Source organism: Chelmon rostratus, chromosome 4 (genome assembly GCF_017976325.1).
Source record: "Chelmon rostratus isolate fCheRos1 chromosome 4, fCheRos1.pri, whole genome shotgun sequence".
Taxonomy (NCBI): domain Eukaryota; kingdom Metazoa; phylum Chordata; class Actinopteri; order Chaetodontiformes; family Chaetodontidae; genus Chelmon; species Chelmon rostratus.
The window spans coordinates 24507870-24526652 of NC_055661.1; the positions used below are offsets into that span (position 1 = coordinate 24507870).

Genomic DNA, 18783 nt, shown 5'->3' on the forward strand with positions numbered 1-18783 from the left:
TATATAAATATGCTAAAATAAGATACTAATAACTACTAATTACAACACCATGTCACTTGAGAGTGGGCTGCAACTAGTTTAAGTACAACACTATTCATGGGTTTTATATATTATTTGTTTGTAATTTTTAGTTAATTGCTCTTCCATAGTTTCTGTTTATATTTCATTGCTATTTACCTTTTTGCCATTCTCTCTTATCTGTACTTACTTCTGTCCTTGTGCTGCTGCAACACCTGAAGTTTACTAGAAAAAAGTATATAACTGTTATATTAACAGAGGCCAGGGGAGAATAGAGTTGGGTTTTATTATTTTTATTATTGTATATTATATATAATATATTTTTATCGCAGCAAATAGGACAGCACGGGTATGGCTTGGTAACCAAGGGCCAGCTGGGGCAATAGACCCTGATAGGCCATGACAGTGTGACAATGAGCCAACTTGCACAGTACCAGCATCCTGAAACTGAAGCAGCTAAATGAAATATCAGCCATCCTAATTTTAATTTTTATGATTTTTTTACAACTGTGCTTTCCCTACTGTGACATGTCAAAATGTCTTGTGTGAAAAGTCCTATGTGAGGTCCTATTGTATTGAATGTCTGCTTTCTTTCAATGATCTTCTATGTTGGTGCCATGCTAGGTTCAAAAGTATCGTGCCATTGATTGTACTGAAATGAATAATCAGTCATTACGTAGTAACTTGTGTTTATATACTGTATATATACTGTAGTTTAGTGTTTATAGATACAGAATAGTGTTGTTTACAATTCAACCACAAGATGGAGACAAATTACATGCATGCATCACAACCAATTAGTGTTCGTCTTTACAGTTTATTTTAATATAGAAACCAACACAGCTGCTAAAGTAAACCATTTAAAAAAAAACTATAGGAGCAGTTCGGTGTAGCCTGTTAGAGCAGCTTTGTCTGCAGACCAAGCCTGGTATCTTTAAAATGCAATTGTAACCACAGATTATGCAGCTCCTCCCCATGGGAGATGAGTGGAAGACAAGCAATGCAAATAAATCTAAAATTATTGGTTTATCCTCACAACAGAAGTTCAAGCACCTCATGCACAACATGTTTAGTGGTCATCTTAGTGCTTTTTGAACTGCTCTTGTGAGTTAGACCTGTGCTAAAGGACAGTTTGCTCTCTTCAGTCGGTGTAACACATGTTAAAGATACTCTCCAATTTTGTTTTAACATATATATGAATGATAAGTTGTATCCGATATGTTCTTTTCTCTAAAAATTGTTCAGTTATCTTGTTAAAATCCTTGAAATGACATCAACTCCTTCTCCTTCATTAATAATCCAGAATCTTTAAATGTAAGTTAAGCTGCTGGACAGCAGGTGTTTCCTACTTAAAGTCCTTCTGGTTATAATAAAGACGAATGTCACTGGAAAGACGCTGTATTGCTAATGTGATTTGGAAGGAGGAGCTCAGTAATCAAAGCCTGCCTTACTCTGCAGTTTGCAGGGAAGCTGATCAGACCATGCCCCTGACATTACCCATCAGTGGGCCTTTGCAGCCCTGATAGTTCTACTGTCCCACATAGTTTTACTGCTGAACCGTCTGATGTATTAGCCATCGATGTCTGTCTCCACTGGGGATGAAAGAACAGGCAATTTTAGTGTCATTACAGACAAATAAAAAGAAGATGGAGGTGCTGTGACAGGGGCCCAACACAGTGACTCTGATTTCTTAAGCAGTCTTTGACAGCCATAGTCATGACCCAAATGTGATTGTTTCAACTTTTAGCACACTATGTCCAACATTAGGCAGAATCAAGTGACATATTTCGAAACGTAAAAAGTCACATGCATATTGCTGCTGGCGGTAGTATTGGCACATTCAAGCACTAAGTCGTGCAAGTCTTTATCATTAAACTGGACTACCACTGCTCCAATCTTTGAATCCAGTGGGATTATGTTTTCATTTACATTTTTATCACTCTTTAGCCATTTAGTCCTTGGATAAGGAACATTTACACTGTATGTAATCCTGTAGAGAGAGGAAGGAAGCATTAACAAAGCTGTGATCTCATTATACATGACCACTGAATGAAGGCCAGCTTCCTGACCTGACCTTGCAAAGACCCATGTGTATTTTGGCAGGTGGTTGAGGGATACAGACCTGACGTGTCTCTGATAAGAAATGTGTGTCTGCATGTGCCACGTTGCCACACGGCAAGCTAGAGTTGTTAAGTCAATCCTCATTTGTTTCTTTTTGAAAAGAAACAGCAGGGACACCTGGTCTGAGCCATGTCTGGACTGAACGCATCCCTCGGATACTTTGTGGCTGTTCTGATCTTTGCAGCCTCAGTTCGAATACTCCTTAAAAAATGGCCACGGCTTAGCTTCATTTTGGAGTTTGCGTCGTCTTTCATGCTGGTGGCATGTTGGCTGGAGGTGCAGACCATTGTGGAGGTGGGTCAGTGGGCTGGGGGCTTGGGCCCCGATGTGACTGTAACCATTCTGTTTGTGGTGCTGCTAACCCACGGTGTGATCTGTGGGGGTGCATCAGGGAATCCCACCCTGGTGGTGCTGAAGTTCCTGCAGCTGGAGGCCACCACGATGCCCACTCTCCTTGCTGTAGCAGCCCAGTTTCTTGGGGCCCACCTTGGACTCTTTGTAGCGGTATATTACTGGAGTCTGGAACTGACGGACATGCACATGATCAAAAACCTGATGGCTAGAGAGTGCAGCACATCCCTGCTGGTCTCTTTGCCTCAGGGTTTTTTCACTGAGTGTGTTTGCGCGCTCATCTTTCATCTAATACAGCTGAGCCTGCAACGCAGATCTGCTTTGATCCGGGTGCCCCTGATTGCTGTTCTCCTCACTTTCCTGTCCCATACAGGTAAGTCTGAACCTGGCCCATCATTTATGATCCAGAGAGACCTTTGTGTTTGGAAATATGAGAACATTTGTGCAGGAAAATTACTTATTTGGAATATCAAATTGAAAGTTTCATTGAAAACTTTTCAAATGAGTCATCAGAAAAACATGGGAACCTACTGGGAAATCAGTGCTCTCACTGACTCTCCACCTTATGCAAGTTGTACTTTGCTAATTTCCTTCGCATTTCCTTTGATATTCATGGTCATGCTTCAATTTATGCTTTTCCTTAGTGATTTATAACTGATAAACACTGCACTGCTCAGAAGAAATCTTTTTAAACAGCTGCTTATGACACATTATGACTTCCTTGGACTCCTGCTTCCACTTTCTTTAACCTTATTTGTCCATTTCTGCAGCCAGAGGCTACACCTCAGCTTACATGAATCCATCACTGGCCTATGGCCTCACCTTCTACTGTCCTGGATTCACCTTCACACAGTATGCAGTAGTCTACTGGCTGGGCTCTCTCACAGGTAAATTGCATTCAAATTAAATACGTGTGCTTCCCTTGTCAGTTCTTTTGACTTACCGAATGTCTATTTTCTAGGCATGACTCTGGCTCTTCTCCTGTACATGGGCCACATTCCAAGGATTTTTGCCAAGAATCTACTATATTTTCAGAAGACACGCTTCAGAGTGCCAAAGGGGGACAAAGGAGAAAAGAAGAAAAAGTGAAAGAAGCTGCAATTTTTCTTTTATTGTAATCAAACATGTAGGAAAGTATTTGACAACAATTGGTTAATGGTCAGGACATATTTGCCTCAGATAACAGTTACATGTCTGTACAGAAAACATATCAACCATAAAAAAATAATGGCAAATTAACGAAATTTTCCATTCTTGTTGACTGTTTTTGAGAAAACCATTCTTATCAGTAAAGCTTTCCTTTTAGAAAAAAAACCACACTTTCACCAACATTTCCTCCTTTGAATCCAACATGTGTAGTACACCACCCAGTGGGCATTAAAAATTATGCTGTGAGACACAGATGAACACGTTGTAGAAATAAACAAAAAATGATCTCACAGAAGCCAAAAAACTAAAATGAATAAATTACTCAGCTATTCATATGTCAGTCAGAAGAGCAGGACTGCTGCTACGTGCTGGCAGTGTTCGGGGCAGCACTGGGTTTAGAAGACACCGATCCATCAGGCTCTTGGTCTTTTGGCTGCTTCTTACGAGAAGGGCCTGGTTCTGTGGGTGAGAAAGAATAAATAGTCAGAACAAAGTGTTTGCCCTTTTGAACTCATTATTTTGTTGAGTTGAGAAATCTGTATTTGCTACTGGTTTTCAGTTCTGAGGCTGTTCAATAGTGCCGAGTTGAGGTTTGTCACCTGGCTGCTTTTGTTGTTGCAGCTGAGCCTCAGGACGGTCCACCCACAAACAATGATCTGGATTGTTCAGTAACTTTTTGCTCTGCCCACAGCTGAGGCACCTCAGAACAGTGAAGCGAGTCTTTGTGTTTTTTCCTGATGAGACAGAGTCAACAGAATTACGTTAGTGTCTCTGAACATGCTTTTTTAAAATGACCAAGCAAATTGAAATGAAACACGTAAATGTACCGATTAAAGAAAGTGGTATGCACTGCAAAGTAACATGGGAAACGTAGACAGCAGGAAGTGGACAGTCACTATAAATGATAAGATGACTTACTTCGCTGTCTTGTTGTAGCAGTTACACCAGGGATGAGCAACGAGCAGCACTTCTTGCATAATGTTCTCTTCACTGATGGGTCTCTGCCATGAAATTAACAATTAACATACTGAAAACCCTAATAATGCGTGGAGCACAGCAGGATGGTGTATGTGGGGCTGACTCAAAATAAACTACAGTGCACCTGTTAATCACAATGAAGGAACATGTCAACAGCACAACAGTGTGGCTCCTTGTTTTTAATAGTTGTTGGACAACAACATAGCTCAAAGCCTCATGGGAATAAAATATATCAACCTTTAGCTGATTATGTTATTACTGTTATGATATTGATGCTTGGAGTGGCCAAAAAGGACAAAAGACTAAAAGCTATGATAACTTCCGGGTTGGCCTACAAAAATACGTCATCTTTGACCATGTTTAAAATTTGGGGAAGGCTGCAGACTGCGCAGACAAAACGATCACATTAAATCACACTCTGGAATTAGCGCTCATGTGATTGGCTCAAAGCGGAAGAAGCCATCTGATTGGCTACAGATAACTCCCTGTTGAAGTAAATGCATTTGCAAAATTATTAATTATTTTCGTGTACTCAGACAATTATGTGGAGAGTCATTTCAACACAAATCCCGACATACATCAGTGAATCCTGCATTATTCATTATTACAGAGACTGATCTGACTCTAGAGTGCTGTAACTCAGCCTTCAAAATAAAATCAATACAAGGAGAAACACGCACCTCTGGATAATATTAATACAAACTTAACTTACTGTCTAAGAACTAGACGTCTTGCAATGGTCCTCTGTGTGAAGCAGTAGAAACGAGCCAGCTCCACATTTTCCGAGTTTTCAGATAAAACACAATGCGCAGCCTGCAGAGGGATAAAACCGGTTCAGTATCATTACCTTACATACCTGTTAGCAAGCTAGCTAGCATGTTAGCCATGTGGCTGCTGCATCATGACAGCGAAATAGTTTAAATGATTTCCTACCTGGTAAAGATAGTTCAGTCTTTGGTAAGCTTCTTTGTCTTTCATTTGTGTTGCCATTACTCACAAAGGTCAGAAAAATAGAGCTGTAGTTTCGTCTTGTTGGCTACTTCAAGCTAGCACATCAGCCAGTGCTCAACCGGTGTCAAAGCAGCACTTCCGGCAAGAACTTCATAATAAAAGCGCACAGTAAACGGTGACACTACTATCACAAATGAATAATTGCCGATATACTTCAAAATAAAGACACCTTAAGCTTCATCAGCTACATCCTAACCATGCATCAGAAGAAAATCCAATCCCAAAGATATAACACCAACACAAACAAAAGTCTTAAGTCTGGTCTTCAAACATACAGTATAGATAGGAAAGGTTATTAATGTTATAGTGCATCGCTTATATTAGTTTCATGTTTGTTCCGCTCTGTGTGGCTTTATACAAAATAGGTGACATTACTACACATCAATCACTTTCACACCCAAATCACAAAAGCACCAACAGTTGCATTTATTTGAGTGGGCAGACAAGGTTGTTAGTCGCTCAGAGGAGAAAACAGTCCTAAAATAATCTTTACCATGCCTTTGACAGCTAATCATTATGATATAGTAATTTTTCCCCTAAACTAATTATTAAGTACACAATATACACATGGGAAATGCACATTGTTTAGTCCAGAAGAACACAAAGGACAGAGTTTGACATACAATACTCATTTTTAATAACATCAATAAAGAAGAAAGTATAAACCCTGTCAATCTAACATTTTAATTTGCCTGTAAGGTGCACCTCTGGTATCAGGAGACTAATACAAGGGAAGAACTGGTACAGTAGGTCTGTCAGGTGTGGCAGTCGAAGAACAACACAATCACAGCACGTGTTTATGATGATGAACGTACTGAAATGTTTCCTATAAAAACCGGTAAGAGAAAATGTCCATAAAACACGAGTCAATGTGGAAATAGCAAGAGTGTTCACTGAATGAGACCAACTATATAACAAGAAGGGGGACAAATATGAAATTCAAGTATCAAAATAACTAAGACACTGACAAGCTGAAAAGGTAAATTACAAAGGTAGTAAAAATCATGGGAAGAGAAACATTGACACAATCAACAATACATTAGGCAACATTTTGCATTTGTTTAAGGCAGTTGATTAAAAAAAACTAAATAGAACTAGGCATCTTCTTCATTCCAAGTTAAATACAAGCCTAGCCCTAACTTGTCACCAGGAGATTTGTTGTACAAAATAACTACGCCTGACTCTGAAACTAAGCACTTTAGTTTGACTTGTCTTCTGACGTCTGAGTGAGAATAGAGTTCATGTGGACAGCGGTGGAGTTGTGCTCTATATTTTTGGTCTTCTTCACAGTGAGGTTTGTCAGGGCTTATAAGGCTGGTGCATCAAGAGCGGCAAGTCACTCTCAGCCTATTGTCTGGCACGAAATCTAAATGGTTGGCACGTATCTGTGCACAGCATGGGAAGGCAGGGTAGCTCTTTTCATCAGCTAACGATTGCCCTTCATGGCCTCCTTGGCTGCTAGGATGAGAGGTGTGAGACTGGAGAGGGGCTTGGCCAGCTTCAGGAATGGATGCTGCACACCAATAAACAAAGAAAAGGGGGGAAAAAAAAACAGTCAATCAGGTGCAGATTTAATTAAAACACAAGAGAAGTTCAATGAAGAAAAAAAATCTAATAACAGGAGGCAGTTTTTTAACCTGCAGCAGCTCTTTGCCTCCGCCTCTTTTCTCTACATCCATTTCCAAACAACGGTTGAGGAAATCTCTGAAGACTGGAGACAGCTTCTCTGGGTTCTGAAGCTCGGGTGTGCCGTTCGTGGCAATCAGGTATAATGCCTGCCAAAGGGGAAGAGATGAGAGACATGAACACCCGCAACTGTCAAACCTAGTTTCAGGAAATGTCTCACTTGCTGTAGGTGAATCAAGTGAAACTGGTGAAGTGAGAACATTTACTTTAAGTCTGATTGGTTTGTAATTGCTATCAGTGTAGAAGAATTTTCTAAGCCAGCATTCACACGGCCACCATGAAGTCTTTTCCTTTTCTATTGTGCTTAATGACAGCTGAGTAACCCGATATAGCAAACGGAAAGTAACTGTGAGTGTTCACATAGAAGAGCTTTGAGCAGCTAACTTCCTATCCAATACATTTTGGCATGTATTTGATGACAAACAAATGCTGTGATTATTTGTCCTTTACATTACCGTCAAAATGCATTTGATTTGGTTTGGCATCAAAATGAATCTGGATGTGTTCCTTAAACTGACACTGTCAGACCACCAGGACAGATACTTTCAGCAAAGCTGCATTCCAAATCATTCAACCTGTGTTTTTCATCAAAGATAAAATCTTCTGTGAAATAAGTTGGACCAAAATGACGAGAAATTAATGGTTTTGGTTTGACGAGATTGACTGAAATGCTCTGACTAGCCAACGAAATCTTGGCTAAAGGAAACAGGATGAGGCTGACTAAGTATGATAAAACTAAAAAGGTAATTTGACACAGGACTAAGACTGAAAACAAAAATAGTTGACAGGATTAACACTACCTGGCACTAGCTGTATCCTTGTTCACAGTTACAGTATGTTTGGTCTGTATATCGACGTTGCATATTGGTTAAACTTCCTGTATGCGTGAACATACTGCTGATTTGTGTTTATACACAACAAGAAAACACAAGAAAAGGCAACAGAAGCAGCATCCAAACCGGACATAAAAATGTGTCTTGACAACATCAGCCAACAATAAGTCAGCTGTTGAGTGTCTGGCTTATTCCTTGACTGCTGTTGTTAGTGCATGCAGGGAGGAGGACCAGCTCTTGTGAGACTTCGTGAGCATTTGTCCTGCTTTTGCGTTGACTCATGAGGGTTTCAGGACTGCAGTTGTTCGCCAGTGATGCCAAAGACTGGCACAAATGATTGATCCCATTCATCACTAATTATCTAAGCTTTTTGATATAAAATCAAAATTGTTTCTTATGTATAATAAGCTGTCCCTTTAACTTTTTTAAAAACACATTTGCTCACTTTACAGCAAGACCGCCATGATCATGAAACCTTAGTTGCCGATTAAATGTCAAACAATAATTACAATCACTGATTTAATGGTCCTTTTCTGTTCCTTTTTACAAAACTTTTAGTATGAGTCTAATAATAGTTTGACACACTTAGACCTTATGAAGATGAGAAGCCATTTATTGGCACTAAACACTGGAATATGGAAATCCTATTATTACATCTCTTTGCCTTTTCTTTTTTGCAAAGCTGAAAACGCACCTAACTCAATTTCTGCATATCTAACTTTAGCCGGGTTTCCATTCACATTTAGCGCAAATTTCAGACAAATTCGCAGAAAATCTACAAAAGTAAATTCAAAGCAATGTGTATTCCCATCCACTAGCATTGTGTAAATATTAGAAGTTAAGCACTTTGAGATAAACAGCTGATGGCGCTAATTCTCCACTGACATGCCATTAAACCACAGCAGAAGGGGAGGTCATTAAAAGAGCACCAGTCAAACCTCAGTCAGCGAAAAGTGGTGTGGAAATAGTGATGGAAATATGACATCTGTTAGTTTTATCCAGCTGCTTTTACAAAAGGTGAATGGAAACGTTTCATGTTGTATTTTGGAAATGAACAACATGTAAATAAAACTAAAATAAGAAGAGGACAGTTAGATAATGAAGAGGGTTTAAAATATTCTCACTCACTCGTAGTGGGTTCTCGTTCAGGTAGGGAGGCTCTCCTTCGACCATCTCAATGGCCATAATACCCAGTGACCAAATGTCTACTTTAGGCCCATAAGCCTTTCTGGTCACCACCTCAGGAGCCATCCAGTAAGGCGTGCCTACCATGGTGCTGCGTTTGCTCTGCTCTGGAGTGATCTGGGCACAGAAGCCAAAATCGGCTGTCGAGGAGACGGAGAAGCGTAAATGCATAGGTACAATGAAAGGGTGTAGAAATCCGAGTTTAACAGGCTGCTCAGGACAGTACAGGACTTACTCAGCTTGACAGAGCCATCCATGCCGAGCAACACGTTGTCACTTTTGATGTCTCTGTGAATGACCTGGTTTGCGTGCAGGAAATCCAATGCTTGTAAACACTGAAGACATGGAGACAAATGGGAAGAGATGTTTAAACGTTGTTTATATCAGTTTTTGTTTTTGCCTCCAACTTTCACATAAAGTGGGACTTGGGTTTGATTTCTTTCATATGGCCCCAGGTGTGAAGAATGCAGCGTACCTCTCGGCAGACAGCAGCTATCTGGGCCTCATCCATACAGGTCTCTGTGACCACATCTGTCAGTGAGCCACCGGCCAGATACTCCATCACCACAAACAGCTCCTCCCCCATCAGGAAACTAATACACACACAAATACACAACGTCACACACTGGTGTCCATCCATGCTTTTGTGACAACTTTTTGGATTTGTTATAATTATCATGAGCTGTTACTTTCAGTCACACCTGTCTAAAAAGTTGACAATGTTGGGATTCTTCAGCTCCTTCATCACTAAAATCTCATTGATGATCAGCTCCTTCTTGGGCTGCTTTTGTAGGTTGATCTGTTTAATGGCTACCTGTAAAAAGGTAGAGAGACCAGATATTTAGAATTACCCCATGTTAGATGCAATTTTAATACACAGTTTTACAAACTTTCCCTTGGTCTTCATCATGACTGTGTATGGATCACACACTTTTAACTGCTTTCTCAAATAATCTTTTCTCAGAAACATGTACCTTTTGGAAATAACAGTCTGAGCATACTCAGTAGCTTTGCTGATACAACCTTACTTGGTGGGACTGGTGGGAGCTGTTGATGCTATTGTTAGCTAATGGAAGCTAATGTTAGCTAACTTTAAATAGATATTGCTGTGTAACTAACAGCACTGGGTCAGTTTGCTACCTTGATTACTCCTCTTTACTCGTGCTGCAGTTACAGTATGTTTTACTGATTACCCTCATCTCAGCATTGTCCCTTGTGGCCACACAAGTGGTACAGCAAAAGTTACACACTCTCACTTTAAAGCTGTATTTCTTGTAAAAAGTGCTATAAAATAACGCTTGTTGTTAAAACTATTACCCTTTATGTGTCCATTTTTATGTAATGAGCTCCACTACTTTACTCCGCTGTGTCCTAGCTTATTCTTTTTAAAGTCTTCACATCTCATCCATTACTCAGTCAGTCTTACCTCCTGTCCCGTGGCAACATCAATGGCTGTGAATACTGTTCCTGATGCCCTGTGAGAAGGAGATGAGCAATTTACTTCAATGTAACAACAAGGCCACTCAAATCTGTCTGCATATTCTGTCACATTTTTACACCACAGCCATGATTGATCTAACAGAGCTGTGATATCATGCTCTGTTTGGGTATTACAGACTAAGAAATACTACTACGGATCTACTAGGATCTCTCTCAGAGGATTGTTAGGAGCTTGTTGGGGTATCTTGCTTTCTTACACGGATGATGAATCATTATTATTATTATTATTAATTGAAAATTAAACAGTAAACATAAAAATGTAAATCTTATCACAAACACATCTACACTCACCCCTGACCAATTTTTTCATATCTGGTGTACTTCTTCTTGGGATCCCCAATGCTGACTATGGTTCCTGTAAGCCAGATAACAATCACATATGTAAAGGAAACAGGTGGAATTTAAAAATTGTAAATTGTATTGTATTTAATTGTATTGCTGTGTGGTAACAGACTTGTGAGACTAATGATTTCATAATTTACTCAGTTTGTCCATGATCTCCTCGTCTGACATCTTGCCCTTCTTTTTCTGTCTGTCTGCAGCCTTGGAGGCAACATCTCTGTCTACACAGTGGCTTGGAGCAGGGATGGGGTCAATAACGGAGCGAGTATACACCTGCACAACACAACAATAACCGAAGACAAACAAATAATGTTCACAAAGAATGCCTCAGAAAGTGACACAGTGAAAAACTGATTTTACAAATCACTACGCTGTCAGGCCTACTTAAAGCAGGTGACTTACACTCTTTGTGTGTTCAGGTCTCGGAGCCACAACAGGGGGAAGAGCTTCATCATCGTCATCATCATCAATGTCTTTGATATTCGGAGAAGAGGGTTCAGTGCCTTTTTTGACAGGCTATTTCAGAGTGAGAAAAGAGAAAGTTGTTCACCTTCATAATACAAAACAATAAACAGCATGCACGTTTTTCAGAGCTTTGAAATACTTACAGACTGAGGCCCAGGGGTGAACGCATCTTTTTCTGTGAAAGAAAAAACAGATGTAGTCAAAGATTAAACTAGTAGTTCTCAAAGGGTTTGATTTCAGCACTGCCCCTCTGCCCTTTTGCGTAAGATAACACTGATTAAATTCCTCTTACGAGAAAAGAAAAATGTTATCATCTTAAAGACAACAGTATAATTTTAGTAAATAATTAACTTCATAATGCCCTGCAGGCAACAAAAGAAACTTAACGTCACAATTTAACAAGGAGCCGCACCAGAAGATGAGAAGCTGAGGTACTTCTGACGACCGTTGCCTGTAGAGTCGTAGAACTTTAGAACGTCGAGCACAGCCTGTGGGTTTTTCTTCTGCTCTGACTTGGTGATGTTTGAGGTCTGGAGAAGTCGAGCCCATTGCTCTGGCATACCCTGTGCAGTACAAAGGTGAAATAGTGTCAAACTGGTGCAGACAGTCAAGTTTCAAAAAGCAGGTGTTAAAAAAAAATGTGAGAATGAGCAGTGAAAACTCACAGTGAACTCCCCTGTGACAGCGTCAAACCCAACATGTATGGTGTGTTCAAAATCTGAAGGTGGTGAGATCTCTGGTCGTTCTTTGTCTCTATCTTTCTTTCTACCACCTGAAAGAAACCAAAACCTTTTTGAAATTACACCTGACAACTCTTCACAAGTATTCCCACACCCCAGAATGATTTTAAGGTTAGCTATTTTTCTGCCAAACTCTTCGTCTCACCCTTTTCAGCCCCAGAGAAGATTGAGATGATCTTGTTACGAGGTTTTCTCTCCTCGGGCACAGAGGGCAGAGGTTTAGAGCTGTGGTTGGCCGAGAGTGAGTCTTTGCCAGAGCCGGTGCTGAAGATGGTACTGCTCATCCTGACCGGAGGGGCAGGGGGTTTATCCTCAGGATCTCCGTTATCACACATGGCTATAGGTTGTTTAGAGCCTCACAGGGCTACAAGGGCTTGAGGAGCTCAGTGGGCAAGGATGGACAGGGTGGCAAACAGAGAGGGAGCGGGGCAGCGCTCACATCAACATGAAGCACTGCTGTGCTCATGCGCCACAGGCGGATGGGCCGAAAGTGGCAGCAGAAGAGAAAGGAAGCACCAAGTGGCACCTGGAGGAAGATCAGATCAGTCACAACACCATAGAGACACAGTAATACGGTTACAAAGCAGGTCACAGCAGAATGTGGCTGCTAACAATATTCAGGGGACTACTTTATGTTGTGAAACAATGCATGCATGTTATTGACATCGAAGCCAAAGAGTGTGTAGGGGTATTGGGGGAGGTGTGTGGCATATTATTGAAGCTGGTTTGGTGATGGGGGAAAATCACTATCATCTTGAAACAGAAACACTCTCACTTTCTCAGTATTCAGACCAACGCTTAAATGAAGAACTACGACTACTTAAAGCACAAAAACAATCCCTATACGGTCACTGAATTCTTGCAATAATTTGTCGATAGCTAGCAAACGTATGATGAGAGTGGGAGCAAATATCGTTGAATAAAAAAGTTAGCTTACAGGAGGGCTGTATTAGCGGACCGCAAACAGTGATCATATTTTTACACAACATATCGCCCTCTGAAACATTAGCATTAGCCTGAGATATGTTGAGCATTTATAGCAAAGTGGCTTCTTCTTTGTGTCGTGTGTCGCATCTGAAGAAGACTATAAAAGGAGCCCAGATGAGGATAAAAGAATAGAAGTTGCTATTAACTGTTATCCCAGTGCACCTCATACATATATAAAATGCTGACACCTCACTGTTTCTAGCTAAGATGAAAATATGTCGATATATCGACATTTATCCCATTCTGTTCCCGATATAACGGTATTTCTGTCTCTTCAAAAATGCCCTTCAAATGAGTAACAACAGGGGCGGCTAGCACGCTAACGTTAGCATGAACTACTTGGCCAACAAGTTTGCTAGCTAGAAGCTAAAGTTAGCATGGCAAGCTACACTAACGCTTGCGTTCCTATTAGATCAGTGTTAAGCTTTCAGCTAACTAACGCTAACTAGTCTGCCCACCAAACTTGTGGGTTTCCCCCGAGATATTAACATTGCGAAGATGTGGCTTAGACAATACCACAGAGGCTGCAAAGTGGCCAACTATCCAGTACCAATCTGCTTTATTTGCAGGCTAACGAAGACGACGCAGGAGCAGCAGAGCTCACCGGAGGTTCCACACCAGTTAAACTTGAATAGAACTTGACACCGGGACGATCCTCGACGGTCTGGAAAACGTTTGTAAATCCGTTAAAAGTACTTCCTCTGTTACATGGGGCCTTGGCGGTACGCAGCGCGTACAAATAACTTAGTAAAAACGTGTCTACAACTATTTACAATGCAACTTTTCTTCTATCTTTTCGGCCCTGGGATAATTCCGCTATGGCGAAGGGGAAGCGGAACTACCGACCCAGCCCTAGCCTATTCAATAAATGTTTCAAATGAATGGTGTGAAGTTTGTCCGCTATCTGTGCCCAGAGATTACAGCCTGTACGCAAAACTGCACCGCTAACAGTAACACTGCTAATAACACGTTTTGACCACTGGAAATACTAAAAGCGAGAAACACCTTGAAACTTAAGAAACTGGAAGTTACAAGTTGAATTAGGTCGAAAAGCATTCTAGGAAATGTAGGTCAACATTTGTAAAGTGGGGAGAGGAAGCTGACTGATACTCACTGTCCATCAGCTGGAGGCTAAAGGTATAAAACCCAGGACCTGCTGAAGTACCTGTGAGTCATTCCTGACTGGGATGTATTATAATTCAATCACGCTCCATCAACACAGTGTGATATTTTTAAGATACACATCTTTATTGTCTAAATCATAATGCAGTGGCAGACTTCCCACTGTATGATCTCTCAGAGAGAATGCCAGCTGATACTAATTACACAATTTTGTTATTTACTATCCCCTCAGCTTGTCTGAGCTCTTCACTGAAGCTATATGATGTTATATTATATTAAATATTCAAACTTTGGAGATCTTCAAGTTGCCTTGCAGCTTATTATATATTTCTTAATTGTTCATCCTGACATATTTGGTATCTTTGGGATCTCCAGCGGAATTTAATGTACTGTGGGTTTGCCAGTGGTGGAACAAGTACTCAGTAGCAATACTGCAGTGTAAAAACACTCAAGTAAAACTAAAGGTCCCACATTCAAAATTGTAAGTAAAAGTACACAAGTATTGCCATCACAATATAGAGTACGTAACATACCAAGAGTACTCATTGATTCAGAATATTTTACTGGATTATAATTGTTGATAAATTAATGTAAGCAACTAATTGCAACTGGTGAAGATGAAGCAAATTTCAAGTACATTATATCCTGCTGTCTATCTTAATCAATAATAATGCACAATCATTCATTCGTTGATTTCCTGTTTGTATTAATTATCTGGATCTGCAAAGTAACTAGTAACTAATGTTGTCAAATAAATGTAGTGGTGTAAAAAGTTCAGCGCTGGCTTCCAAAATGTCATGGAGTGAAATATAAAGTAGCACAAAATATAAATACCCAAGTAAAGTACAAATACTAAATGTACTGAATTACATTCCACCACTGGCAGCTGCACAACATATGATTATACTGAGAGACTGAGTGTGATGTTTATTTTCCACTTCCTTCTGCTTTGCTGTTCTTTGGCTAATCATGACCTCTGACCTTCTGTGGATTTGAGCAAACTTAAAAAAAACATCCATGCAGAAAAATGAGTTCGTTACTTGTACACACTTCATTACGCCAATCATCCGCATCAATCGACATACTCTGTGATCTCCAGCTGTATTACACAAAATGTCAACATAAAAGATTTTATGAGGGAAGTACTACAGGGCTAGATATCAGACAAGTAATTATTTAACCAGCTGTGTCTGTGGTTCTGTGTTCATGCACTGTATCTTTATGATCCGACAATTATACTTCCCAATCTGATATTATTGGCAAAACAAAGTTATAACGCAATAGAGCAAAATGCCATTTTCAACACAGTATGGGAAATGTGTTTCATACAAAAAGACAAAAATCACCACAGATCTTTGCTTTTTATTATTTTATTTTATTATATTAACACATTGTTTGCAGTTGGGATAAAATACATCCTAACAACATGACCTAGGGCCACAGACATGTTTGAGTGAACTGAACTGAATACATAAAAAAATAAAGTGTCATCTTCCTGTATGATCTGAGCTATGCTCCTACTTCTGATCCAAGACTATAACAGGAGAAAGTCTTGCACAAAAAGTAGAGGACAAACCAAAACAAAGACTTTAACTTACAGTAATTGGGGTCTTTTCCAAAAACCAGGTTAAGTGGTTCCATTATTCTGGATTACTTTGCAGACTAAATCCAGGACCCTGGACAGATGTAAAATACACCTGATTTCTGACTGTGTCACCTCAAAAAATAAGATGCTCTATGACTTTGGTCGAAGTGATCACAGAATGATCCAATTATCAGACAAGATATATTATAAGCTCCTGAGTTGTTAAACACAAGATATGATGACCATATCATGTGATTCGATGTTGCCACATGTATTTGGACAGGGCAGCACAGCAGATCATCGTGACTAGAAGAGTTCCACCGCATACAGGCATCACCAAAGACCCGCCACCAACTGGGAACTGTAAACCCACGGGGCCTTGCTCCTACAGGACACAAGATACATTTTCAGTGATAAAGGAAAAGGAACAATGGACAATTAGTATCATTAAAAGACGTATAGAAAACCACCTGCTGGTGCTGGAGTTTGACCCATGAACATGTGCTTGAACTGTCAGGTGCACAGGGAGCGTGCACAACAGTATGAGGTTCTACGTTGTTGAGCTGCACACCTGGACGGACAGAAAGGACATTAGACAAACAATCAATTTTTTATCTAGTGTTTCTGTCAACCAATACGAAGGGCCTAACATAGCAACGATTAATGGATTACTTGTCAACTATCAAATTAATTGCCAACTATTTTGATAATTAATTAACGGGTTTGACTAAATTTTTAAGGAAAAAAAAAAGTCAAAGTTGTCTGGTTCCAGCCTCTTAAAGGTGAATATTTTCTTCTTTCTTTATTCCTCTATGACAGTAAACTGAAAGTTTTTGGGTTGTGGACAATCAAGACATTTGAGGACATCGTCTCAGGCTCTGGGAAAAACTAATCAACATTTTTCAACATTTTCTGAATTTTATAGGACAAATAACTAATCGATTAATCAAGACAAAAATCGACAGATTAATCGACAATGAAGATAATTATTAGTTGCGGCCCTAGTTCTAAGCATATACGTTAATGGTATATTCCCATTTTACTTAACTAAAAACAAAAAAAATATTAATATAAAAAAACATTTTGATTTAATTTATTTCTTAGATTTTGATAAGAAGTGTCATCGGGTATTTTAACCTCTCTTTGCAGGTTATCAGAATTGAACCCTGAGGTCCTCAATCAGTGGATGGCAGAAATATCAAAGCACATTGTGAGGGAGCTAAAATGTTGGTTTCCCAGCAGGAAACTTTTTGGCTACTTGTTTCTGAGAAGAGCGATGTTCCACTTACATTTTTCAGCCCGCAGCAGCAGCTCTGGAGGTTCTATGTCAACAGATGTAAATTGTTTCCCATCAAAAGAAGGCTCGTGGTAACGACCGTGTATGGGAATTGTTACTTTTAGCAGTCTGGAAGTTGGTTCATCAGGAGTGGGATACACATAGCTGACAAATCCTGATGTCTTGTGAGCAGGCACCTCAAGGTCAATCGCTGAATCTAGTAATATCTTACAGAGGTGAATACACAGATACAGTAATTAATACATGCATAGTGTAGACGAATGCAGTTTGTGATATTAATTTCCACAAGTGTGAAGTGTGTCTGCCATGTCAAGCTTACCTGCCAATCAGTTTGACCACTCAGAGATGCAAGTTGGTATGGATCGAGATAGACACCTCTGGGCCATCTGTGGACCAGCAAAACCCTGAGCCCACTAAACACATCAGGGTTGAGCTCCACAGTGGTTATGACCTCCCTAGAACACACCAGAAATCACTTCCTTATTCACTCATAGTGAGCCTTGACGGTGGTTATTGTTCCATGTTTGGAAATGTGCTGTCATACAGTACCTGTGAAAACCCCTCTTGTTGATCTCAAATGAAACTGGTGAGAACTCAAGCAACTGCTTCAGAAGACCACAATAGTTCTCATTCTTCTCATCTACAAAAATAAGTAGGTTGTATTGGTTTTTGAATAATTCTGATAAGACATTCAGATGAGGAAAAGTGGGTTCATGGGGAACAGCAAGATACAAAAGACACAATTAAAAATCATATATAGAGGTGTCAGGTTTTCAGACAGGGAACTTAACTTTGAATGTAAAACTGTATGGCAATGACTAGTTGACCAGTGAAAAAACAAGGAGTTTTTGTTTTAATTTATTCTCCACCCAAGAAGCTGTTGATTCTAAGTTTAGCTAATCCTTTGTACTTCTCTGTTCTCTGAAAAGAGACTGCTTTCTACCGCAAATATGCTCAAAGTTTTGATGATACACAAAACCAGTTATTATCCGTTTTAGCTATTAAGGCCAACAATAACTGTATATCTTACCCTTTTCGCTCAGACAGTGACATGTCGATAAACACGCCAACACATAAAACAGTACAAAATACATCAAATTGGCAAGAGTGAACTACAACAAGCTTTTTACAGCTTGTTTATCTAGCTACAACTGTAATACTCGCTGCTCTCTTTGAAATTGTTTACGGAAAAAGATCTTGAAGGACCCTTTTGCCGTTTTTGGGAAGCTCCAAAGGTGCCTGACTAAAAAGAAAAATAAAAGGGCTTTGCTGGAAACCTGCGTGGGAATATTTCTGCACAAAAAGAATTATCGATCAATCAGTAATCAAAATCATCATCATTTGAGTGAAACAATAGGAGTTTAAAGTATTCACCCTAAATACAGTCAGGCTTCGGTGAAGACGGAAAGGCCC

The 18783-nt window shown here is 39.8% G+C and overlaps 4 protein-coding genes across 4 annotated transcripts; 1 reads left to right on the forward strand and 3 right to left on the reverse strand.

The window, feature by feature from the left end:
• The first annotated feature begins 2268 nt into the window (after positions 1 to 2268).
• On the forward strand, positions 2269 to 3579 carry aqp12 (aquaporin 12). Its single transcript, XM_041934881.1, has 3 exons — positions 2269 to 2863; positions 3261 to 3377; positions 3452 to 3579. Exons 1-3 carry the CDS (start codon positions 2269 to 2271, stop codon positions 3577 to 3579), a joined length of 840 nt encoding a protein of 279 aa, XP_041790815.1.
• A 2-nt stretch (positions 3580 to 3581) lies between these two features.
• Positions 3582 to 5699, reverse strand: rpp21 (ribonuclease P 21 subunit). Its single transcript, XM_041934880.1, has 5 exons — positions 5551 to 5699; positions 5330 to 5430; positions 4558 to 4640; positions 4239 to 4373; positions 3582 to 4098 (listed from the first exon to the last, which is right to left on the reverse strand). The coding sequence occupies exons 1-5, from the start codon at positions 5605 to 5607 to the stop codon at positions 4001 to 4003; spliced, it is 474 nt and encodes a 157-aa protein (XP_041790814.1). The 5' UTR covers positions 5608 to 5699; the 3' UTR covers positions 3582 to 4000.
• A 542-nt stretch (positions 5700 to 6241) lies between these two features.
• On the reverse strand, positions 6242 to 14235 carry pak2b (p21 protein (Cdc42/Rac)-activated kinase 2b). The gene is made up of 15 exons (XM_041934625.1): positions 13971 to 14235; positions 12525 to 12905; positions 12305 to 12411; positions 12052 to 12202; positions 11783 to 11814; positions 11577 to 11690; positions 11315 to 11447; positions 11124 to 11187; positions 10759 to 10807; positions 10034 to 10146; positions 9808 to 9925; positions 9568 to 9667; positions 9276 to 9472; positions 7266 to 7403; positions 6242 to 7141 (listed from the first exon to the last, which is right to left on the reverse strand). The coding sequence occupies exons 2-15, from the start codon at positions 12712 to 12714 to the stop codon at positions 7055 to 7057; spliced, it is 1593 nt and encodes a 530-aa protein (XP_041790559.1). The 5' UTR covers positions 12715 to 12905; positions 13971 to 14235; the 3' UTR covers positions 6242 to 7054.
• Positions 14236 to 15855: 1620 nt separating this feature from the next.
• pigx (phosphatidylinositol glycan anchor biosynthesis, class X) lies at positions 15856 to 18545 on the reverse strand. Its single transcript, XM_041935974.1, has 6 exons — positions 18401 to 18545; positions 17920 to 18010; positions 17690 to 17825; positions 17363 to 17576; positions 16544 to 16644; positions 15856 to 16458 (listed from the first exon to the last, which is right to left on the reverse strand). Exons 1-6 carry the CDS (start codon positions 18462 to 18464, stop codon positions 16321 to 16323), a joined length of 744 nt encoding a protein of 247 aa, XP_041791908.1. The 5' UTR covers positions 18465 to 18545; the 3' UTR covers positions 15856 to 16320.
• Positions 18546 to 18783: the final 238 nt, after the last annotated feature.